We start from the raw sequence: 25218 nt of genomic DNA on the forward strand, positions 1-25218 counted from the left end.
TGGCCCCCCAGGACCTACAAGAAAGAAAGGGACATATTGCTGTCAAAAATACACATAAATTTAATTGTTTTCATCCTTTAAAGCCAAAGACAATAGCCCAAACCACAAATGTTATAAGCAAAAGACCTTGATATGAACCATTTATATGGGTAGTTTGAGTAAACGCCCCCCCTCAAGGGAGTCTGGGACCCCAGGTTGGCTTAAAGGGCACTAAAAAGTAAACTTGATCAAATTTTGTCCAAAAGGAGGGCACTTTTTTAAATACTGTCTTCTAAGAGAGCACTTAACTGGGCAGTCTTCCAAATATTGTCCAATTAGAGGGAACTAAAGGGAGCACTTTCTCAAATTTTAGGTACTTGGAGGGCACATTATCAGGTTTTTTCAGGGGCATAAGAGAGGGTGCAACTAGCCCTCTGCCCCCCCCTTTGAGTCCACCAGTCAATTCAGGGGAAAAAGTTAAATGGCAGAGCTAAACTACAATTTTTTTTCTCTTTCGTAACACGATTCATGATGAATAAAATTTCTGTCCCCATGCCCTCATTGATGTAATGTCATGTGTGGGGCTTAGCTAAAACTGCTTAAACTTTTGATGCAAACTGGAAAGTAATGTTACAACTGCAACAAAATCAGTGAAAATGCTGATGTATTATGGTTTTATTTTTTAATGTATTGGGTCTTTTTTTACCTTTCAACTTATCTGGTACCCACATAAACCTGCTCCAACTTTTATTATGATCAGATTTTATTTTGATGATGTCAGGTTAGAGACTCAACCATTGATGAGATGCTATATTACACTTACAGTACATAATACAACCTCCTCCTCCAGGGTATTTAAAGCTCATTAAAGTCAAACCACTCCCCCCTGTATGAAGGATCCTCAGTGAAGCCCAGGTTTTTAAAGATCTTGTAGGAGACGGTGTTGTCCTCCTCTATGAAGCAGTAGACCGGGTATCCCTCAGCGTGGAGTCTCTTGGCCATGCTGCAGATCAGGACTTTGGCATAACCTTTCCCTCTGTGCTCTGGCAGCGTGTACAACATTCCCATCGCACAGCTACCATAAACCAGGATCCAGGCCACGGGCTTTCCTTTAGCATCCAGGACACAGCAGGAGGGGAAGTTTGTGACCATGTTTCGAATCATACTGATAGAAATTTCGCTCTCTCCAAACTTCCATGTTTGATTCACCAAGCTGATGTGTGATTCATTCAGAGAGCTGAGAGAGATCCTCGAGCTGAAGAAGAACAACGGGAGCCGTTTATTTGTATGGAAATAATTTCAGCAAGGCTGGTCACAGACTACAGGAGTTTAGAAATCCTAATTAATTGAATACAAATGTGAGGGAATTTCCATTTGTGGATTTAGGGGCCCCTGTGGGCAGAGTCTCTCATGTATTCACTGATCCCTGCCCTTTTAATGTTCCTGGTATGAATATATATATATTTCCCTGCCTTATCTGTTTGTTTATGTGTGTATTTTTGTCTCCTTTATGACTGTATTTTTTCCTTCTCCTTCATTGTACAGCACTTTAAGCAGCTGCTGCAGTTTTTAAATGTGCTATATAAATAAAACTGACTTGACTTTTAAGGCTTTCAATGATACAAATGTTCTGTTTTTAACTCTGTAAAGCACTTTACTTTCTGTGTATGAGTGACACTATAAATAAACTTGCCTTGTACTAAAACATTGAGACAACCCAACCTGAGGTACAGTTTCCTATTAGGGGCAGGCAGAGGATGAGACGAAAAGTCAAATAACTTATTTTTATGATAAAATTCTCCAGTGGACATAAATGACATAGTTTGAGGATTAGTGTTCTTACTTTACAAATGACAATTTTACAAACATACCATTGTGTCTTTGTCTCACTCTTCTATTTCTGCCACTACTACATGTGTGTTTGAGCGTGTAAATGTTAAAAAATATCGATAACATTGAGAAAAAAATTGCTTAATTTTAAGAAACAAATGGCTGTGAGCATCCAGTTTAAATCTGATGACATTTTGATTCTGTTTTACAGAATCAGTTTTAGTTACATGTGATAAAGCACAAGCTGATGCTTTTAAAAAGCCTTCATTTTCACTATTTTCAGTTTTTGGTGGGATCCAATAAAGTACCAGAATGGATTTTACTGTAAAATATTTATACATCCATGGTTGTGCTTTGTTAGGGTAGGGTTATCTTGGGGGTTTGTTCCTCTATCAAGAGGTGTGATAGTGAAAAGATGCAGAGTCTAGATAAATGCTCTCTTGTAGTCTGTGTCCACTCATTCAAGTATTTAATCTCAATTTTCTAAATATACTCTACCTGTCTACACCAGGAAGGTTGGACACATCCTCCAGAATCATCATGTGACACAATGCGAGCTGGCAGCCAGGCACGCCTTTCTCTGATGCCACGGCTTTGAGAATCTCAGCGGTTTGTTGACTGCATCCTTGGACAGAAAAATGGAGATCATTTGTTTTCAACGGAAATGAAACTGAAAATGCATATACAACCGTTTCAGTCTATATTTCTTTAAACTCAGAGAAAATAAAGTGTGTTTTTGCATGTTGATGCTTTGGGATATTTGTGAAATTGTGCTTAAATTGAAACACAAAAAACACTTTCCTCTGAAGTGTAAATAATTAAAGTAAATATAAAAGCTATGTCTTAGCATAATATCACAGAGGAAATGTTTTTATAAGTCTCTTTGTGCTCTTTTCTTTATTAACTAAATCTGTGGTTTTTAATTGTTTTCCCTGATGTGGGGGTTCACAATAAAAGCATTCCGAGGAAGTGTTAATGTTGGCAGCTATTTATAATTTTAGTCTCCGTCTTAATCATTAATTTAAATGCTTTTTGGTTTTAGTCACATTTTAGTCATTTCTACCCTCAATAGTTTCAGTCTAGTTTTAGCTGACGAAATCTCAAAAACATTTGAGTCTAGTTTTTGTCCATAAACGCCCTCACATTTTAGTCTTTTCTTTTAGTCAAAGCATTTTTCTCTTGCCTGAATCTGGTACCAAATAATGTGTGTTCTCTGCACTCTGCCAAACCTGGGGTCTCTACTTTCTACAGCTGAAAGGCAGAATATCTACAGATTCATTGTATTTTGACAGATTTATTCACACTAAAGAAATATATTGTCTTCTGAATGTCTGACAAAAACTAAATTACATTTTCGTTTCATTTTAGTCATCTTGACGAAAACTTAAGTTACTTTTAGTCAGTTTTAGTCATCAAAGATCTATTTTTGGCTAGTCTTAGTTTAGTTTTTGCCATGGAAAAAAAGGCTATTGATGAATAGATTTAGTCATAGTTTTAGTCAGAGAGTAGCACTGCATGGGGGAAAGTGCAACAATGGATTTTGAGAGTCTACGGCTGCTTCTCTGACCTTATTTATCACCACAGCCCACTTCTCTAAATCATCATGCTTAAAATATTATTCAGTTTAAGCACACTTTTAAACATTCGTTTAAATATACAAGCCGCTGTAGTGCTAGAGACAAACTGTCTTGAGCCCAGCTTGTGTTAAAGCCCCTGAGGCCCAAAGAGACACTGTACAGAGTGAACACTCGCTTCATGTGGCTGTTATTACAGACACCAAACTTCGGAAGAAGAGAGCATCTTTACCTTATCGCTGTGCTTCACATTAATCATTAGGACACAAACTGATAATGTTTGGTTTGTTATCTGGCCACTTTTACGTGTCAGAGTGAAACATGCAGATAAATAGACTCTGACTCAGCAGTTGTCTGTCAACACTTTGTTATGCTAGCAGCTGCATTGTTAATGCCTCATATGAGCATTTAAACTGGTGATGACAGTGTTGCAAAAATCCATAACATTGCAGAAATTTTAACACTGGCAATATTGATACCCATCACTAGTCTAAAATGATTAAAAAATATATAAAGAATTACTTGAATCGACTCATAATTGTTGTGCCGACAACCAACTGATGCGACTTTAATCATTTAGCCAGCTAATTGTGCACAGCTAGTATCATATCAAATTGCAATAATCTGTATTTGTGACAAACCTACTCTTAATAATAAGTTTGTGGCTTCACAGTTGGTGCATTATAATATAGCCATTGAGTAAAATGAATGAAGGAAGAAAATAAGACTTCAGAACAAAGCAAAAGACAAAAGAGCTAAATGGTATTACCAAAGCAAAGGTACCTGCTCCAGTCAATAACAGAGGACTTCCTGATGGTTTCTTCTAGAATTTTTCCATCATTTGCAAAAATCAGAATGTCTTTGAAGAGATCGGCTCTCTGAAAGAGAAATGAGACACAAAATGTCTGTGCAAGAATAAATATAGCTAGATACGCAGTGATAACTAAACTGTTTGACTGTCTACTTAAATCAAGAAGTAGAAGTAGTTTCAGTGACTCAAAAATGATTACTTTTTGCCCCTTAATTGTTTTTTTTACACAGCATCCAAACTTTATTGGAAATGGGGCTGAAGATAGTTTGAGTTCAAATTTTGCATGTACAAAGACATACTGAGTCTGATGTTCTTATGGGATTGATAAAGATGTTTCTCTATGATGCTTGTAGGACTTGTTTGGGAAAAAACACTGCTGCAGCTTCATACTTTTAACTGGACACACTGGATAAACTATTCCATGTGGCATAGACTATATTTCACATCCAGCTGGGCAACTGACAATGCTTGGGAAGGGCAGATCCTTTCAGAATGAAAACCTTGGTGTGATTGGATAAATATCCATCCATCCATCCATCCATCCATTTTGTTTCGCTTATCCGGGGTTGGGTCACGGTGGCAGCAGGCTAAGCAAGTCAACCAAGACATCTCTCTCCCCAGCAACGTTTCCAGCTCCTCCTGGGGGATTCTGAGGCATTCCCTGGCCAGATGAGCCATATAATCCCTCCAGCGTATTCTGGGTCTACCCTGGGGTCTCCTTCCAGTTGGACGTGCCTGGAAAACTTACATAGGGAGGCTAACAGGAGGCATTCTAATAAGATGCCCGAACCACCTCATCTGGCTCCTTTCGATGCAAAAGACCACCTCTTCATTGGATAAACACTGGTCATTAGTCTCTTAACAAGCAACCACTGTTTACAGGCTTACAGCACAACTAAACCAAACCTGTAGCTACTGTCCTTTCCTCCTCAAATGACAACTGTATGAGATAGAGATTTACAAGATGGATCCATCTGATGATAGACGTGGAATGCAGTCAATCCATAGACTTTGCAAGGTTATCACACTTTGACTGATTTGATAAACTTCAATGGATTTATTCTTCACTCAGTGCAATAAAAGAAATAAGAAAATCACAGCCATAACACCAATAGGTTAATAAGTTACCTGTTCACATTGTGGTCTAGAGATTAGGACGTTAAAGTCAGGCCATCGGTCCACAAAAACTGCTATAGGATCTGATGGGACTCTGTTTCTGAGCATCAGGAGACCATAAACCTAAAAAATTAAACATAAAGGTTATAACTCATTAAAAACATAGTTACAGTTGATATATTCTCAAAAAAAAAAAAAAAAGAAACAGTATATGAAGCTGTGCATGATTCTGTATTGCATGTCCATAAACCTTGAAAAGCAAACAATAAGTTACTCTTTTAACCAAAGAATAGACCACTGTTAGGGCTGTTTTATACAGTATGTAGAAAGTGTGCATGTTCTAGATGACATTCCTTACTGTTTGTGAAGGGCAATTTATTCTTTAAGCCTTTCTCTACTCCTATGTTGACATTTTTGCAGCAAACGACCTTCTTACTGCAAAATCTCAAATCTAATGTAAGTGTTTTCGATGAAATCCTTGTCAGAAATATCTAATTACAGCTGTTTGGCAAGTACACATAAACAACTTATTTCAAGTTACATAAAGCAAAAAAACTGCCTCGCCTATAGGCAGATATTTTAACTTCTTGCAAGCAACGCCACCTCATTTTACTGATTCATAATTTGAATGAAGCTTATCTGGGACTGTCAAGTGATTAAGGCTTAACAAAAGTATGATAATAGATTTATATCTAGAATATGATAAATACACTGACTTAGATCAAAGTTTTGAAGTGCTCTTGTGTGCAAATGCTACAATAATCCCTCTGATTTAATCATAAACCTCGAAGAAATAACAATAAATGACACTTTAATACTAAGAACAGTTCTGCTGGTGCTAATGTGAGCTCATGCATTTTAACATAGTTGTGAAAAAAGATTATATCTTAGATATTTAATCTAATATTTCTCAATATTTGTATGCCATTTTATTTTATTTAATGTTCTCAGGCGATGTGCGACACTGTTGCTTTCTGCCAGTTTAAATTATTTCCGTGTTGATAGTTCTACATGTACTTAAGCGTTGCTATAATTCCCTATATGTTCTCTTACGATAAGTTTTTTGATATCTAAGTGTAGTTTAAAGGATAAATATCGTTCTTACCATCATTGAACGAGGTAAATATCTCTTCAGCTGAGTCTCAGCCACTTTCAGCTGCTCTTCACTCAGCTCCATTGTTATCTATGATGAATTTTTTATTCAGAGTTTGTCATTAAATCTTATTTTGAACAAGTCTTGTCATGCTTCAGAGGTAACGAAGTCTGAACAGACTCAGCCGTTAGTGTGTCGCGGAAGCTGGCTTCTGATTGGCCGCTGCTGACACGTGGGTTGGAACGGTTGCTGTGGTGACATTTAAAGATACAGGGTGAATCCAGGGTGACTGGAATAAGGTTCAGTGGGACAAATATAAGAGGGTTTATTATTTTTTATCACCCTCTGATTGAAAATAATGACCTTTATTGGAGCACAGGTGAGAAATCAGATCATTAAACGTAATACCCAAGCACTGCATGCTTTGCTAGTTTCATCTCATGGTCATAAAATTGAAGCTAATAAACTGCTTGAAGCCAGGACTGCCACCAGAATTGTTTGGGCCCCTGAAGTTTTAACCAGAGTAACTGTTTCTTTACTTGAGTACAATACTGTTGTAAGAGCAAACACTGGCCTGTTGTTATCTGAGGATTTTACATTTCAGAGTTGATTTTCACTCCCAAAGTGTATCATTGTTGAATTTTTGCTGTTTGATGTGAGACACGTTTACACCATGAGTGAAGTTATCCACTGAGTTAGAGTCCATGCCTGTGACTTTAGCTGTTTCTAAATGATGTATAGCATGTGTTCTTCATTAGTATGCAGTGCCTTGCTTTGAGGTTGACTCTGCTTTGTTCTTGCCAGAGGTGGCCCACCTTGCCTAAGAATTTACAAGAGTTATTGCAGCTCCGACATACTGAAAAATATTACACTTTCAAGTTTTGTTTAACTATATGTAGTGTGGACCAATATAAACACTTCAAAAGTGTTAAATTTCACCTATTGGGTTTTTTAATACAGCCATTCTTTGCCATGTATTTTACCTTATTATAGAGGCGTGACTTCCCACCCCTCCACCCCCTGTGACCCCCAATGGGGTAAGCAGCATAGAAAATGGATGGAAAATGGATCATTGTGTACTTTTTCCAACTCTGGTTTGATCCGTAGCATTGGTGAGTGTGCTACAAGGAGCTGAAAAGTGTGTGAAGCTATTATTGGGTTCTGATGTTGAAATTCTTTATTCATGCTACCGTTTCCACTTTCACCATTTATGAACTTATTTATGACGTTTTGCAACTTTTAACCAATGTCTGCTACTTTTCACCTAATTTTAAGCCGTTTTTACCTCTGAAGACCCATTTTTGACACATTTTTTCCCAACATTTAACTCATTTTGCAGCTTTTGCCCTTATTTGCCACTTTTTTGCAACTTTAACCAATACCTGTTGCTTTTCACACATTTTTTGCCACTTTTTTTCCACTTTTAACCAATTGTTGGTGCTGTAAGCCCGTTTGCCCTTTCTTTTGTCAGTTTTTAAAATTTTTATTTATTTGATTAGGCCAGTGCATATCAATAAACATTTTCACAATACACATCAATGTAAATATGGTGGACTTAGCACAATAACTAAAATTCATCCGTTGTCCACTTTTAACCAGCGGGGTCACTGCCTTCCACTGCCCACCTCTGAGCACGCCAGTGCCCAAGTTCATAAGACATTATGAAGTGCACAACAAAGTATCCTTCAGGGTGCTCTCTCATAAGACAAACTGTGATCAAGTGCCCTTCCCGACCAAGCGTCCTCAAATACTTTATATGTCACAAAGCAGTAACAACCTTCAGTAAACTGAAGACACAGTTTAGGAACTGAGATACACACACAAACTGAGTTTAATTTATTTATTTCCCTGTATGCAAATTAGGAAAAAGTGACATGACTGTGCATGTGACAGTTAATGCCCACTGTTATTTCATTATCATGATTCACATCTTTTAAGATGAACCAAGGAAAGTGCTACAGCAATGATAGGAAATAATTAATTTCCTTTAAATTAATCCTTTTTTATCACACTTCCCTTTAATACTTTATGATTCATAATGTGTACATCATACATTTAAAAGATTGTCATATATCATAACCACAGACTTTATAGAAAGATGGGTGACACCACGGCTTTCCAAAAGGGAAGGCTGTGGGAAATGATGACAAATGCTGTAAATTATTTTAGGTAGGAAGAAAAAAAACCTTTTCAGAAATCACAAAGAGAAGTCTAATACTGAGCTCAATACATAAAAATAAAGAAAGCAAAATCACAACGCAGAGCAGGAAGTATCTGCAACAGGAGGATCACAGCACATTATGCAATTTCACCCATAAACATGCTCTCTGAGATTAAAAATCAAGCAATGACACTCTCCTGGCTGATCTCTTTGGATCAGCACCCTGTTATACTGTGCTGCCTGCTGAGCACATGGTTTGTAAAATCTTCCAATAAGGCAACATGTAGTGTGAGAGATTTTTAACAGGAGCTTAAGTCTCTTTTACACATGCACTGCTGAAAATTTCCACACAATTTCATGACATCCCACCCTGAGTTGCACCATTTACAAATGTATGTTGCTCACAGAGGAAGACTTTTACTGTTGTACAGTAAGGTTGGTGTCTCCAGAGGCACAACGGGACATAAAAATGGCAACACAGAAATGATGATCCAATGAGTTGATGACAGTTCATATCAATGCTACCTCTAATGTCTTCACAGTATCAAGAAATGATTGGTAAGGAGCATACGGGCAAGAGGAAAGAATTAGAATTAGCATCATGCATCACGAATATCATCACCTCCTCTCATTTGCTCTTAGTGGATTATCCTGATTATTTTCCTGCTATGGTCTCACATCCGCTCACAACAACTCTGCTTTGAAATTTTACCTTGCAGGTAAAGTTTTGGGTAAAAAATCCAGCTGTTTGAATTCCAGGATTTTTGTGCATGCATAAAACCATCACTATCAAACGTTAAACTCAAACCATCCTGCTCTGTATAAAGGATCCTCAGTGAAGCCTAGGTTTTTAAAGAGCCTGTGGGAGAGCGTGTTGTCCTCCTCGATAAAGCAGTAGACCGGATATCCCTCAGCGTGGAGTCTCTTTGCCAAGCTGCAGATCAGGACTTTGGCGTAACCTTTCCCTCTGTGCTCCGGCAGTGTGTACAAAATTCCCATAGCGCAATAATCATAAACCAGGATCCAGGACACAGGCTGACCCTGGTCATCAGTGATGCAGCTTGATGGGAAGTTACTGATGAGGTTTGTAATGTTCCTGAAGCCCTTCTTGTCCCCACCAAACTTCCAGTGCTTGTTCACTAATTCAGCATGACACAGGTCTAGAGGTGAAATCCTTGATTCAAGCTCACTGTGGAGAAAAAAAACATTTTATCATTTCACCTGCATGAAGAGCAATAGGTGACTTTTTGTTGTGGTTCTAACGTCCCTAAATATGAGGACTGCTTGAAGGGATATTTAGGTATTTTTGAAGCTGGGTTATGTATGAGGTACTTGGCAATGGTAGTGACATTAGCCTCCAGAGATTTCAGTGAGTGTTTCTCCTTTAAGAATGCTATACTGTACTTAGCAGATGGGTATGGTTGCTCAGTGTAATTTGTTGAGTTGTAAGGGAAAAATTAGCCAAAAACAATGCTGGCTTGATTGTATGCTTTATTGAAATTTTTTGGAGCATTTTATTTTTCACCGAGATAGCCTCTGTGTTTGGCACTATCTTGCAATGCGAGGTTTAGCTACATGCTCTACCACCTCAGCATATCTAAACATTTGTTTAGGCCTGTGGACTTCATCAGAGAAAACAACACCAAACTAAGCTAAAACAACACTCAAATGAGCAATTTTGACTTGAGTGACAATGATGTGCCATTTACTGTGGACAGGAAGGAATAATTTTATGAACTGGAGTACACAGAGGAACAACTTCTGCAGATGGAGACTCAGCAAGAAGAGAGAGAGGAGAGAAACTTCAGTGGAGACTGGTTAGTAGGTGAGATCCCGAGTTACCTGCTGATGTAGGTGTGTAAACTGTGAGCTCATTCCCATAAAGACAGCTACTGCTGCCCTGAGTCTTCAGGAACAAGGTTATTCTAGTTGACTAAGAATAACTAAATAACTAAAACTAAAATGTAAAAATTATTTTAGTTAACTCAAACTAAATAAAAACTAAACTTTGCAGAAAAAAATGAAAACTAACTAAAACTCTATCACTGCACACAATGGTAATTTTAGGTCTTAAGTTGTGCACAAACATTAAAATTGAATAAATTTACAAAAGCCAGGAGCCCTTTGGGGTCTCACCCCTGACAAGTATCTCATATTGCAAAAAAACTCAAACTAACACTAAAACTAATAAAAACTAAACTAAAACAAAGCACTTTTGCAAAATTAAAAACTAAACGATCTAACAAACCAGCAGTAGAAACTAATTAAAACTAAAAAGAAATTTAAAACAAAAGGTAAAAATGAAATAAAAATAAAAACTAATAAAAAATCAAAAACTATTACAACCTTGTTTAGGAGATTTCTAATTGACACCTGCAGCCTGCATCACTCCCCATCCAGAGTTCCCTGCCTTACTGAATTCTGCTGTTTTAACGACCTTCTTCAACTTTCAGAGGATCAATTGATAAAACCGACCACGACCAGAAAACCTGAATGAAAATTTGTCCAAGTAAGTTCATGGCTGTCACTTTATGTTTCTTTTTTTTAAGATTTATTTTTGGGCCTTTAGTAGATAGAGGAGGACGGTGGATAGACTCGGAAACAGGGAAGTGGGGAGAGACATGCAGTAAAGGGCCACAGGCCAGATTCCACTCGACCATCTGCACACCTGTCACTTTATTTTTCTAATGGTTGATAATTAGAAGACACGATATTTTTGCATTATAAAACAACAGTTATGCTGTTGAAGTGACTGAATTGAAATAACTACTTTCAGCTTGGTTACTTGTTGTTTCCTCTGAAAAAGCTTGCAGATCAAAAACAGCTGTTTGGATACACCGAGGCAGAAGAGCACTTAGCCGAAGCTCACACTGCAAAATAGATCTGAAAACAAAGGCTTTCTGGGTGAGAAAGCTTTAAAAAATTGACAAAGCATACAGTTGAACCAAAATTTTTTTGGCCCCAGTTTTTTAACCTAAAACTTGATATATCACGTGGAGCTGATGTACCCATCGTTATGTATAGGCTAACTTCTATAAGCGCGTCCTGTTTGAAGGGCCAACTCTCACTGTAATCTTTAAAGGATAATGCCACCATACTATCACCAGGTACCTCATACAACTCAACTTCAAAAATAACAAAATATCCCTTTAACTATTGCAAAAATCAGTGTCACATTTTTTTGACTGATACTGAGATCAGGGTTATTTAACATGAAAATAAGACATGATGACTTGCATTACTTGCGTTTATCACACTCAAACACCCTCAACTCAGTGGAAAACTAAAAAGCAAGGGAAGAAAATAAACTCTAAAAAAAGATTATTAAACAGGCTGTCAAAGGATTGACATTTTTCATTCTGATTAATTTGGGAAATCCTGTAGTTAATCATGAACAATCACATCCTATTTTTTAAATCATGTTCATTAAAATTCCACTATTTTGCATTTAAAATGTTATTGTGTCATACTGTATTCTTCTTCCCTCTTGAACTAAGGATTTTGACTTCTTATTTGGATACAGAGACACTTTTATAGCTACACTGAAGATTTTAACACAAACTAAACCACTGAAACAAGAATGTGTAATGGATTGAAAAGTAAATCAGTGAACAGTAAAAATGAGTATCATATCCACTGAGCTGTCTGTGAGTTTCTTTAAAGGGAAATTAGACATTAAGGAGAACAGCTGATAAATTTTACATCACTGTGGCTGCAGAAAGATGATGCTAACTTAGCCAAAGTGTGCTGAAAAGGACAATGAAGCATGAGATCGCAATTAAAAGAATCAGTGCACTAACTGCAGACCTTAATTAATTGCAATCTTGACAGCCCTACTAAATAACTGTAATTGCCCCTGTTCAGCTGTAATAATATATATAAAAAAAAAATCTGCACAAGCAAACTCCATATTTGTATTCAATTTGTGACACCTATTCAGGCTTGAGCTCTTGTTAATTTGGTCGTACCTGTCAAATTCTGGAAGGACCAGGCAGCTGATGTCTGGTAAATACATGAGATGCACCAAAGTGAAGCCTCTGTTGTTGACTTCTCTCTCTGCGGAAACTTCTTTGAGCATGGAGGCGTGGGAAAAGTCGAATCCTAACATTAGATAAAATACTGCATGTCAGCATTATTCTGTTTTTTTCCTGCATGATGGATTGTTGATGGATTAATATATTGCAATGAACTACAAATTTCAACAAATTAGTTCTTGTCTCATCAAGTCAGGTCTTTTGATGCTCTCACTGTTATAAATGCATTTTTTATAACTCTGTAAAGCACTTTACAGTGCCTTATGTATGAATTATTTTCGATAAATAATCTTGCATGGCAAAAATGAAAGATGTAAACACAGGGGAGCTGCAGAAGTCATATTTTTAACTCAAAGATGACACTTTACATGATGACATCCTACTCTACTGCCCAAGTGTATAGTTTTGTAATTGACAAGCAGGGTCTGGATTACTTGGCAGCTGACAGCAGCTCAACAGAGCAATTTAAAATCCTACGCAAAAATATTTCCAAAGGTGCACATTCTTATAAAAGATAGCCTGTCTACACTCACCTCCAATGAGAAAGTAAGTGCTCCAGTCGATTGCGTTCTCCTCTGCCAGCATTCTCCTTAAAACCTGCTCATCCATGCTGTAGTATGTCACCTTCTTCATGAACTCCAGGGCTCGCCTGTTCTGTGAAGAAAAAATGAAACAAATCATCAAATGTACTCAGGATGATCATAGGTCACTCTTCAGGGCCGAAGCTTTTACGGTAGATTCTAGAGCAGAAGATTTATCAGTCGAAAATATGTTACTACAACACAAAAAAAAAAAAAAAGGAAAAATTAAACTTCAACAGAACAAATCCGATAACAGTTATATACGCTACTGAAGAAACTGCTTGGTGTTACAGCAAATTCCCAATTTGGAAAAGCTCCTTTCTGAAGGGACCTGTGGACTCACCTTGGGGTCAGGTCGGCAAATGATGACCTTAAAATCCGGCCAGGTATCAACAACAACCTCCAGGGTGCTTGGTTTGTTTCTGTTCATACCATGAAGAAAACCGTAGACCTAAAAAAACAAGAAAACTTTACAACCACAGAGGAAACACATTTTTAAAACCCTGGCAAAATGTTATGTTCGATTTATATAACTAGAGACCCTTAAAAATAAAACCCCTGGACAGGTGTTTCAACATTAGCTGTTGATATTTTGTCTTTGTTAAGGACCTTTGTGTTATTATCTTATAACAATTTACATTATCCTGCAACTGTTTCAGTGTATTTAGCAGCCTTTAAAACAGACAGTCGTTGAAAGTGGCTTATTTTTTACTTTAACAGGTTAAGTCATATGCTTCATTCACGTGCATTTTTGATTGTCCAGCTAATTTGTCAAAAAAAAAATCTGTATTCACAAGTTTTATCCAAGTCTTAAGTAAAATGTGATGTATTTTCAAACCAAACGGCCAAGACTATACTTTAAAGATAAAACACACTTTTCAGCAACAGCATGGTGTAACGATTTATTGAGTGGCCGTGTTAACTGGTGACTTTGAACTGAAGGAGACTGTAGTTGTAGATGGACAGCGGTCTTATGAATGACTCTTTGCTGTTTTAATTCAATGAAAAATGAACTCATTAACATGTGTTTTTGATCATAAAAACAGATTAAAGATGGCGGAATTCGTTAGAACAATTTGTGTTTTCCACGTCTGTTGTAAGTACGACAGCCAAAGCTGCATTCGGCAGTGACTAGTTAACACGGTAACTCGTTAAACCGTAACACCATCAACTGCACGCCCTCCATAAACAAGAAACTCCGCTGCTAAAACGACATTACCAGTTGTCATATAAAGCACTCTTAGCCGTATACAGCGCTATAAAGTTAAAGTGTATTACGTTTATTTAAAAATGACTCGCTTTCGTCATCCCTTACCTTCAAACTTTTCGGAAAGTGTTTTAACAAAACTCCTTCAGCGACTTGAAGCTCGTCTTTGTTGAGGGCCTTCATATTACCGAATAAAAACTTCCTCAGTGACTTCGTGCGTCTAGACTGCTCATGTCCTCGTGGACGTGTCTCTAAAATTCACCTTTTATAAATTATTGACAGCCATTATAGTGACGCGGCCAGATTTGGATTTCTCCCACTCTTGCGCTGCGTTCACTTACTCCTTGGATTTCCCGGTCTCTTGATCCGGTTAGCCGTTGTTCTGATTCTGTTGTGTTTTTTAACGGTTTATAATTGCTAAATGTAAAGAATATGGATCAATAGCCTTGTGAAAAAAATTAAGTGCAGAATTGATCTAGGTAACTCTTTAAGGAGAATGATATTGCTTCTTGCTTACTGAGATATAAAAATGAAAAAAAAAAAAATCGGCAATTTTGCCCTTATTTAGACTTTCTCGTAATATGGCAGGGTCATGCCATGTCTATGTTCACACATCGCCTACATTATATACAGGTGCATCTTAAAGAAAGAGAATATCATGAGACAGTTCTGTTTAACCCCGTGATTTACTTCAGAAAGTTAAATTTCCATGTTTTATACATTCCATACAAAGTGCAATATTTCAAGCCTTTTATAATCTTGATTGCTTGGTTTCCTGAGCCTTCATACTCTCACTGCTGACTTGATAAATGTCCAGAGGACAATCATTGGCACCCTTCACAAGGATGGTAAGCCACATAAGGTCATTGATGAAAGGGCAGAGTGCTGTATCAAAACTTTTTCATGGAAAGTTGACTGGAAAAGTGTGGTAAGAAAAGCTGCATAAGCAACAGATGAGCTCCATGATTCAGTGACCTCCTTTAATGGCATATGAGTAAAAAAAAAAGTTTGATACCTAGAAAGAAAGTGCATTTGAGGTTTTTATTTTAAAAAATGGTTATCATTATGAAGTTTGTTCAAAAACATTTGAATTCTGCTCTAATGGCTGATGACTTGAAAAATACTCTGTCATTTGTATTAATATTTTGGAAAATAAGAGAAAAATGTAATTTGCTTAATAATGTGGAAAGTGGTGTACAAACACATATTTACACTTCTGAACAGATTTCACAAGTGCCCTCTTCATTATTGTACCCTGATCATTCAAATAGACCTTGTAGTTACAGAGTTATACTCATTTAAAGATGGGCTGTGAATTTTGAGCAGTGGCCTAATAAAAGAGGCTAGGGCTTAACAGGTTAAGTAAAATGTAAAGTCTAGAAATATTCATATATATTATTATCTTTTTTAAATAAAAATGCACTTTTTTTTCTTTAAATAAATCTTTCTCCAAAATCCTACCAAATTTCAGAGAGGAGTAGTGATACAAACAAAAATATCTCCAAGTTCTTGCACAAATATACTTTCTATGCAGTCTGAAATCCAGTACCAAGATTTTTTTCGTCACATAGAGTCATCCACATGCTGATAAGGCAGAAATCAAGACACGATTTATTGATTGTTTAAATGAAGTTTCTCATCTTAAAGTGGCATCTGAATCACAACTTACCCAATCTAGAATACAGAAACATTTCAGATGGTCATGAAGCCAAATAGAAAGTGAAATATTACTTGTTTTATCCATAGAAAATTTTTACATGTAAGGACATAATTAAGCACTGAATCTTTTCCACTCAGTTTTCTTTTTGGCACTTAGGGTGCAGTAGTTGGAGTCTGTCCAACTTGTTCTTGAGCCAAGGACGGGACCACACCTCAAATGTACACTTGTAGGTCTGGAAAAGAAAAAGCACAGGGTCGACATTTGATATACAAACCACCATATCATACAATATTTATGTTTTAACCGTTTCAAAACCAGATAAATTCTTCATGTTACAGTTGTGACAGGATGTCTTGTCATGGTTGCCGTCATGACAGAGCTGCTGAAACCAAACATGTTTATCTTCCAAACCTGGGCTGTTACAGTAAAGATAGCTAAAACGGGAACTGCCACTTGAAGCTGCTACTAACTGATGCATATTAATCATGCATTAAATTGCATTTTTTGTCTGTTAAAAGTTGCATTAACTTCTTTTCTGGATAAAAATTACAGTTTGAACTTTGTCCTTCCATAATAACTCTGTCTTGTCGACATCAAAACAATGAAAGCTTGACTGTTCATCCAGCTTGTTGGTCATAATCTGCTCAGTAACAGTTTACATCTAAACATCATGTCTAATAACTGAAATGGCTAAACTAAAACATGAAGTTTAAAGCAGCTTACTAACCTCAGAATTTGCTGAGATGGGGATGGGACAGTGATGAAGTGCAGGGGTCTTACTGAAGGATGCCTTCACCATTCTCACTGTAAAGTGGTACATGATGCCTTCAACCACCTGTGAGGGGAGGTATAAAATACAGATGAACCTCAATGACAACCAGCCGTAGATTTTAAGAGGATGGCATAAGTAAAAACTGGCTCATTTCATCCCACTCTAGCCTGAATATCACTTTTTTTTAAAATGTACAATAAAAATAAAATAAAGAAACAATTAGGAGTATTTTCATAGATGCAACCCATATACTCGGCTCTGCTGCTCATTCAACAAATGCATGTTCCTTACAAATGTGGCTCCATTTAAAATGGGAATAAACAGCCTTTCCAGTGGTATAGGATCTATTTCGAAGAAGCCTTGTTAAAACTAACAAATAATACACAAAACAAAAATTTCCTTACTTTTTTTGCTAAGTTTACATATAAACATACAACCAATTATTTTTGCAAGCAAAGGTTTTGCAACTAAATACTGGGTCTTATTTACTTTAATCCAGTGTTCCCAAACTTTTTCTGCCAGCCCCCCTTTTTGGCGAGAGAGACCTGGATGCAGCCAAGGACCTCCACTTCATACTGGAAGTCGGACGAGCGCCACCATATCTTGTCTTCTGATACCAGAAGTCACTTGAACTGAACGTGTTATTCATTGTTTTCTTCATCATCGCTGCCATATTGACAGAGGACATTCAGATGTTCAGTTCAAGTGACGTCTGGTATTACAAGACGAGATATGGTAGCGACCTTCCGACTTCTGGTGTGAAGTCTTTACATAGATAAAAGTTGATCTCTTTTAGGTCTACCTGTTCCAATACTTTTGCTTACCTAAAAATTCTAAGTTGTGTATACCAGACCCAGATGTAAATACCAGGAAATAAAAGCTGAAATGTTGATCTCTAGTGTCATTCATCTTTTGATTTAAACCCAAATGTTTTCAGTCTACAGCACAGATGTCAAACTCAAAGCTCGGGGGCCAAATCCGGCCCGTGGTACAGCTGTATCCAGCCAGCAAGATCATATGCTCTTTCTATTATAATTGGCCCACCAGTGTTAGGTCTGCAGATTTCCTCCAGTGAAGCTGTAAACTTTACCTTGATTTAAAATATCCTTGATAAATTATAAAAAATCTGAAAAAGTAAAGAGTAAAAGAATTTGGATATAAAGTCAGAAAGGTGGGAAAAGAAATTAATGTCATCATTTCATATTTTAAATTTTGCATCTCACAATTCTGACTTAAACTTATGATTTGGACATTTTTTCATTTTTTATGACTTTTTTTTTAGATTTATTTCTGGGCTTTTTCATGCCTTTATTTGACAGAGGAAGGACCGTGGATAGATTCAGAAACAGGGGAAGAGAGTGGGGGAGAGACATGCGGTAAAGGACCACAGGCCGGATTCGAACCCGGGCCGCCCGTGTACATGGGTAGAGCCTTAAACCACTTGACCACCTGTGCTCCATGTTTTGATTTTTTCATATTGTATTTTAACCATCAACCATCAATTCAAATATTCTAAGTAATATTTTTACTTTTTAAACTAAGATTTTAAGGAGGTGCATTTTTACCATGGTGCCGTCTCAACTATAACCCATACGTGTACTGTTGAGACGGTACCCTGGTACAGTTGAGACATCCACTGAAACCCATCGATGATGACTGAACATCAATTGTAAATGCAATAAACTTTTAAAAAAATGACAATTTTACAAGATATTTCTATATAAATTCATTTCTCTTTGTTGGAATTTTAAAAAATTGAATATTATTGTAAACAAGCAATAATAAAACACCAACTGTAGCCTAAATAAACTATATATATTATATATACTATATTAAACTAGACTAAACAGTCTGCCCATCTGTTAATATAACACAGTTCAAGTATCAAAAATATTGGATTTTATTTAAATTTTCTTTGTTTGTGGTCTTATTATGACTTGTAACCTGTTATCTTTACTATGCACAACCAGTTAAGACATTGTGTCTCAACTATACCCGCTAACCATCTTGTGCATTTCTCTAGAATTACTCAGTGACCTAACATGCTAGGATGGCATGAAATATGTTTGTTTTTAAGGCACAGAATAACGTTTGCAATGATGTGAGTTATGTTTGATGGTCACAAAAGGATAATGAGCATAATGGTAAAGTGAAATTCTCACCATAGTAAAAAATACTTTTGTTGATTTCTTCTGACTGGAGATGCTAACACTCTTCAAATTTCCCACCACCAAAGAGGATACTAATATATACATGTGCTGAGTAAAAATCATGGCTCAGGCTTGCAGCACAGGCAAAATATTTAGGGTGTTTCAACTGTACTCGTCTCAACTATACTCAGTCTACTCTTCTTATATGTTTTCATATTTTACTAATGGTGAAAATGAGGTTGACAGTTTATGTGTAAATGATGACCATGATAGGCTCTTAGGTAAGGCCTAGCTTAAATTCAGAATCCGCGATTGACTTTCCCAATCTAAATAGTCCGGCCCTCAGGACGTCTCATTGGAGCAAATCTGGCCCCGGACTCAGTATGAGTTTGACAGCCCTGGTCTACAGCAAAAAACAAAGGAGCCGGTCTTATTGTTCTAATACTTTTAGAGGGGAGTATCAATATCTCCAACAGTTAAGACTGCTTTATGCAAAATGGAGAAGGACCTCATATTTCTCTTTATCTTTGGTTTTAAGATAACTAAAATAACTCCCTTTCTAGGTCAGCTAAATTAAAAGTAGGCTGATGAGGCCAAGCTAGGTGTTTAAACAAAGCCTGCTTTGTATGCAAGCTTACAGCCAGTCTAGACCCAGTTAGACAACTCAGTAATTCTGGAAAGTTTTAGCACAAGGAACAATGATATACGGGCAAATCTAACAAGTAAAATATCAAAATATCTCTCTGATAAATAAACAGACAGCCTGGAGATTTCATTTCATTGCGCTGAAATGGGAATAACCTCGGTAAAGTGGTTGATAGGCGTTAGCTCACCAATATTCACATTAAACCTGAACAGAGTTAGCTAATATCCACAGATGTTACTGAAGCATTGCTCACCTGCTTCTCAACCTTGATGTCCTGTTGCGGTGCGCAGAGTAACATGGTGTCGTTCCACTTAGTGAGTTCAGGCTCAGCGAACTTCAGGGCTTCCTGAGCCCTCTTATCTTTATTCAGGTCTACTGGTGTACGACCCCCGACCAAAGTGCCAAAAACGGCGGGGGAAAACGTCGCAAGAAGAACAAAGACAAACGTCCACATCATGCGTTTCGTGATGGCTGAGCTCCTAAAACAAACACCTCACTGTTTCCTTCCTCTTTAAAAACAACGTCACAGCATTTCTGCTCTGGGAGTGGCTCACCTCACAGCCAGAGTATTGACATATGTTGCTGTAGAACTGGATTTTACCTGACATGCCAGACTGTGTCATGTAAACTTGAAATTCAACTTTATTGTCCCCTGAGGAAAATTTGCTTTGCAGGCAGGTAAAAGCATCAAACATAGGAAACACAGTCACACAAGTTTAGATACATCACTGAAAAGGACAACTGAAGGCAGAAGCATCATTACAAGGTAGTGAAAATAGAATGCATCATAACTGTTTTGTCATTCCTCATTGCCTCGGATCAGCCTGATAAAAGACACTTTTTCTCATTCTTGGAATTAGATCTGATTTTTGATATAGAAGAAAATAAAAGAATAAAAATAGTGCTATAAATACCAAATTTGCTGACAGAATATAAACAACACAAAAAGTATGAACATGACTGTTATGCATGCAGGTTGTTGGGTCATGTGTGGTTATCAAGCACACCTTACTTGTAAGAATAATAGGTGTGTGACCCATATGAGAATTCCAAACACCTGTGTGCAGGTATGCTCCATAGTCAGTACATGAGTGATTGATATGCTACTTAAATGATGAGCAGTGATTCTTATTAAGCAGAGCACATAGGCTAGCTCTGTCTATCTAGGTCAGGGATGTCAAACTTAATCACAGCAGGGGCTGAATTCTGAATTTGGGTCCAGCCTGAGATCCAAACAAGGCCAACATTTAACCATAAACTGTCAAACTCATTTTCACCACCAATGAATTATGGGAGGAAAAAACCTTAGCACTGATGATATAGGATTTTGAGATTTAAAAATGTTAAAATGTTAAGTTTAAAGGCTCAAAATCTGAGATCAAATTCAAACTTGTTAGCTCAAAAGTCATTTAAAGTCAAAATAATGTTTTAAAAAGGCAAATATATAAGAAATAAGTTTAAATCATGATTTTTAAGGGTCAAAACATGAGATAAAAATTTGAAATCATGAGTTTTAAGGTCAAAATATGAGATACATTTCAAAATCATTTGTTGTAAATGTCAAAGCCTGAGAAAAAAAATAATTTGAGTTTCACAGGTCAAAATTTACTTAAAAATTAAAACTGAGGATCTAAAAGGGCTAATTATGAGATTAAAAAAAGTAAGGAGCTTAAAAGGTCAAACGTGAGAAAAAAATAAAATCATGAGTCAAAAGGTCAAAATATTACTTGTAATTTTAAAATTTAGGATCCTAAAAGGTAGAAAATGAGATAAAAATCAAAAAATGTGAACTGAAAAGGTCAAAATATGCAATAAAAAGTCAGAACCATAACTTTGATAACTGTGAGATACAAAATCAAGAATATGAAATGAAAACAGAAATTTCTTTCCCCACATTCCTGACTCTTAATCTAATTATTTTAACTTTTTATTTTTATGTCAGAACAAGGACATTTTAAATCATCAGGGTCAGGTTTATTTGTTTAAACTGGAGGAAATCTGCAGATCAGTGGGCCAGTTACAATAAAAATGCGATATGATCTGGCGGCCCAGATACAACTGTACCACGGGCCGGATTTGGCCCCCAGGCCTTGAGTTTGACACCAGGCATGGGTGACAATTTAAGAGAAAATGGCCATTATGCTGAAAAAGAGAAGTTTGATGCAAAGGAAAAATGAATACACCTAACAAGAAAACTTGGGCAAAATTTGCCAATTGGAAAATGTTACTCTGGTCAAATTAAAAAGGTGCTTGTAGCGCCACATTATGTAATACCGCCGCATTATGTAATAACCCAAACCATAGGACTTAGTGTGGGCTCCAAGGTATGCCCTACCCAACTACCTTGCCCTAACTCTAACTGCTAAGTGACTTATGCCTAAACCTAACCCCCCCTTCAGGGTTCTAGACTAAACACCTAACCTTAACCCTAGGACTTAAGGTGGGCTCCAGGGTGTACCCTACTACCTTGCCCCAACCCTAACCGCTTAGTGGCTTACAAAATGCAACGTTATTAAATAATGAATTGAAAATTAATTACATTATTGCATAATGCGGCGTTATTACATAATGTGGCACTACAGTGCTTCAATAAGTTTTGCTATGGGCACTAATACCCCCACACCATCTCAGATGTCACCTTGAACAGTTTCAAAATCTCTTTTTCTCTAAAGCCCAGAGGATTTGATGACCAGTTTTTCCCAAAACAAACTGAAATGTGGACTCATCAGATCACGGCACACTTTACCAGTTTAGATCAGTTTATCTCCGATAAACAGAGAAGTTGGCAGCACTCCTGGATGTTGTTGACATACGACTTTTGCTTTACATGGTAGAGTCTTAACTTGCATTTGTAGATACATTAATGTATTGTGTAAAGTGGCACTGATTTTCTGTGTTCCTGAGCCCATGTGGTAATATCCATCACAGAATGATGCTGATTTTTTTATGATGATTTTGATGATTTACTGTAGATGTTGAAATCTCTTGATGCCTAGCTATTACAGCTTTTACAAAGACAATCTTGCACCATTGATTGTGAATGCCTGAGCCTTTCAGCAGTGCTCTTTTCTGTCATGATACCATCACCTGTTAGCCTGCTTACCTGTGGAATACCCCAGTTGTATGAGCATTCCTCAACTTGCCCAGTTTATTTTGTCACTATGCCAACTTTTTTGGAACTTATTGCATGGATCAAACCCAGAATGTGTGTATATTTGGACAAAAATGTACCTCAGAATAAGTTTGTGATGTTAAAAACATACACTGAGTCCTGGTTTTCTGCTTGTTCCTACTGACTTCATAATCAGAACCAAGCAGACATGCACACTCCATGGCCAAAGAGTCGGCTGTATGCTGGGATGGTATGGTTCAATATAATGAGTTCTGCACCTTCTGTATCTGCTAAAAGTGTCTTTGAACCAAAGTTCCATTCATCTCAAGACTCAGATAGTTAAACAAGGCCTGAATTCTGTGGTGAGATTGCAGCAATCAGGCACAAAATATTTCGTTTTTCTAAGTTTGACAATCATAATGCAGGAAAATGCCACTGAACATTCCACTTCATTGAGCGAACACAACGGCAAACACAAACTGAACAGCAAACACAAGCAATGAGTCAGTCTATACTATAACCAACACAATAGTCGATTAAACCAGGGCTTAACAATTTTGAAAATATTAAATTGTGATGATTTTGACTCTTATTGCAAATTTGATATGAATTGTTGTATGAAAAGGAATTATCATTTTATGTCATTCTCATTTTAAATAAGAAAAACATACAAAAAATGAAAAACATATATATTTTTTAATTATTCTAAAAATATAGCACTTGAATGATTGCATGTGTAATGCATAATATCCTTGCTGCAAAAAGGTTTTAAACTGGTACTTTGACAAAAATTCCAGGTTAAAGAAATATTGCAGGGGCGCAGGTGGCTGAGTGGTAGGGGTGCGCCCCATGTGCGCGGACGGCCCGGGTTCGTGTTCGGCCTGGGGCTCCTTGCCACATGTCTTTCCCCTGCTCTTGTCCCTGTTTCCGACTCTATCCACTGTCCTCCTCTATCAGATGAAGGCATGGAAATGCCCAAAAATAAAGCTTAAAAAAAAAAAAATAAATAAATATTGCAACTTCTGGGATTTGAAAATTGCAACAAGCCATATTGAAATTTAATCTAATTAGCGATTAACTGCCCAGCCCTATTAAAGACCTCGTGTTTTTGCCTAATTAGGTTAATCAAAGGTTGAAAAGGATTTGCAATCATTATTCTGTTTATTCTACACAATGTCCCAGCTTTTTTGGAATTGGGTTTGTAGTTTAAAACCTATATAAATTGAATAATAAAAAAACAAAACACAATAAATGAAAAATAAAACTCAAATGTGCACAGACAGAAAATCAGCCGGACAAAATTGTTGGCACTCTTAACTTATTATTTGGTTGCACACCCTTAGGAAAAAATAACTGAAACCAGTCACCTCCTATAACCATCAACAAGCTTCTTACACCTCTCAACTGGAATTCTGGACCACTCTTCTTTTGCAAACTGCTCCAGGTCTCACCGATTTGAAGGGTGCTTCTTGCAACACCAATTCTGAGATCTCTCCATAGGTGTTCAATGGGATTTAGATCCGGACTCATTGCTGACCACTTCAGAACTCTCCAGCGCTTTGTCTCCAACCATTTCTTGGTGCTTTTTGGGGTTTGGGGTCATTGTCCTGCTGGAACACCCATGACCTCGGACACAGACCCAGCTTTCTGACACTAGGCCCAAAATCTTTTGATAGTCTCCAGATTTTATGATTCCTTGCACACAGTCAAGGCACCCAGTGCCAGAGGCAGCAAAACAACCCCAAAACATCTTTGAACCTCCACCATGTTTGACTGTAGGTTCTGTGTTCTTTTCTTCGTAGGCCTCAATTCATTTTCTGTAAACAGTAGAATGACATGCTTTTATAAAAAGTGTGTCTTCAGACTGCTCACGTCCTCGTGGACGTGTCTCTAAAATTCACCTTTTATAAATTATTGACAGCCATTATAGTGACGCGGCCAGATTTGGATTTCTCCCACTCTTGCGCTGCGTTCACTTACTCCTTGGATTTCCCCTTCTCTTGATCCGGTTAGCCGTTGTTCTGATTCTGTTGTGTTTTTTAACGGTTTATAATTGCTAAATGTAAAGAATATGGATCAATAGCCTTGTAGAAAAAAATTAAGTGCAGAATTGATCTAGGTGACTCTTTAAGGAGAATGATATTGCTTCTTGCTTACAGAGATATAAAAACGAATAAAAATCGGCAATTTTGCCCTTATTTGGACTTTCTTGTAATATGACCTGGGTTATACCACGTCTATGTTCACATATCGCCTACAATATATACAGGTGCATCTTAAAGAAAGAGAATATCATGAGACAGTTCTGTTTAACCCCGTGATTTACTTCAGAAAGTTAAATTTCCATATTTTATACATTCCATACAGAGTGCAGTATTTCAAGCCTTTTATAATCTTGATTGCTTGGTTTCCTGAGCCTTCATTCTCTCACTCTGGTTCATTACACACAACCACAATCATGGGGAAGACTGCTGACTTGACAAATTTCCAGA

The 25218-nt window shown here is 37.1% G+C and overlaps 3 protein-coding genes across 3 annotated transcripts; all 3 read right to left on the reverse strand.

Moving 5' to 3' along the window:
- Positions 1-36: 36 nt before the first annotated feature.
- Positions 37-6570, reverse strand: LOC121511578 (glycine N-acyltransferase-like). The gene is made up of 5 exons (XM_041790340.1): positions 6416-6570; positions 5323-5433; positions 4153-4261; positions 2308-2434; positions 37-1234 (listed from the first exon to the last, which is right to left on the reverse strand). The coding sequence occupies exons 1-5, from the start codon at positions 6485-6487 to the stop codon at positions 835-837; spliced, it is 819 nt and encodes a 272-aa protein (XP_041646274.1). The 5' UTR covers positions 6488-6570; the 3' UTR covers positions 37-834.
- A 1243-nt stretch (positions 6571-7813) lies between these two features.
- On the reverse strand, positions 7814-14706 carry si:dkey-76k16.5 (uncharacterized protein LOC566887 homolog). Its single transcript, XM_041789730.1, has 5 exons — positions 14495-14706; positions 13523-13630; positions 13132-13252; positions 12533-12665; positions 7814-9753 (listed from the first exon to the last, which is right to left on the reverse strand). Exons 1-5 carry the CDS (start codon positions 14567-14569, stop codon positions 9354-9356), a joined length of 837 nt encoding a protein of 278 aa, XP_041645664.1. The 5' UTR covers positions 14570-14706; the 3' UTR covers positions 7814-9353.
- A 1273-nt stretch (positions 14707-15979) lies between these two features.
- On the reverse strand, positions 15980-20130 carry LOC121511340 (cystatin-C-like). The gene is made up of 3 exons (XM_041789986.1): positions 19868-20130; positions 16774-16881; positions 15980-16278 (listed from the first exon to the last, which is right to left on the reverse strand). The coding sequence occupies exons 1-3, from the start codon at positions 20069-20071 to the stop codon at positions 16180-16182; spliced, it is 411 nt and encodes a 136-aa protein (XP_041645920.1). The 5' UTR covers positions 20072-20130; the 3' UTR covers positions 15980-16179.
- Between the last annotated feature and the right edge of the window lie 5088 nt (positions 20131-25218).

The sequence above is a fragment of the Cheilinus undulatus genome, linkage group 6 (assembly GCF_018320785.1).
Source record: "Cheilinus undulatus linkage group 6, ASM1832078v1, whole genome shotgun sequence".
Taxonomy (NCBI): domain Eukaryota; kingdom Metazoa; phylum Chordata; class Actinopteri; order Labriformes; family Labridae; genus Cheilinus; species Cheilinus undulatus.

What these genes read in the sequence shown, in the direction of transcription:
- si:dkey-76k16.5 (XM_041789730.1), bottom strand. Translation starts at nt 14,569, where the DNA reads ATGAAGGCCCTCAACAAAGACGAGCTTCAAGTCGCTGAAGGAGTTTTG. An exon ending in ACTTTCCGAAAAGTTTGAAG is followed by an intron (nt 13,631 to 14,494) that starts GTAAGGGATGAC and finishes TTGTTTTTTTAG; the next exon opens with GTCTACGGTTTTCTTCATGG. An exon ending in CACTTACTTTCTCATTGGAG is followed by an intron (nt 12,666 to 13,131) that starts GTGAGTGTAGAC and finishes ATCTAATGTTAG; the next exon opens with GATTCGACTTTTCCCACGCC.
- LOC121511578 (XM_041790340.1), bottom strand. Translation starts at nt 6,487, where the DNA reads ATGGAGCTGAGTGAAGAGCAGCTGAAAGTGGCTGAGACTCAGCTGAAG. An exon ending in CTAGACCACAATGTGAACAG is followed by an intron (nt 4,262 to 5,322) that starts GTAACTTATTAA and finishes TTTCTCTTTCAG; the next exon opens with AGAGCCGATCTCTTCAAAGA. An exon ending in AACCTTCCTGGTGTAGACAG is followed by an intron (nt 1,235 to 2,307) that starts GTAGAGTATATT and finishes GTTCTTCTTCAG; the next exon opens with CTCGAGGATCTCTCTCAGCT.
- LOC121511340 (XM_041789986.1), bottom strand. Translation starts at nt 20,071, where the DNA reads ATGATGTGGACGTTTGTCTTTGTTCTTCTTGCGACGTTTTCCCCCGCC. An exon ending in ACATCAAGGTTGAGAAGCAG is followed by an intron (nt 16,882 to 19,867) that starts GTGAGCAATGCT and finishes CTCCCCTCACAG; the next exon opens with GTGGTTGAAGGCATCATGTA. An exon ending in CCATCTCAGCAAATTCTGAG is followed by an intron (nt 16,279 to 16,773) that starts GTTAGTAAGCTG and finishes TTTCTTTTCCAG; the next exon opens with ACCTACAAGTGTACATTTGA.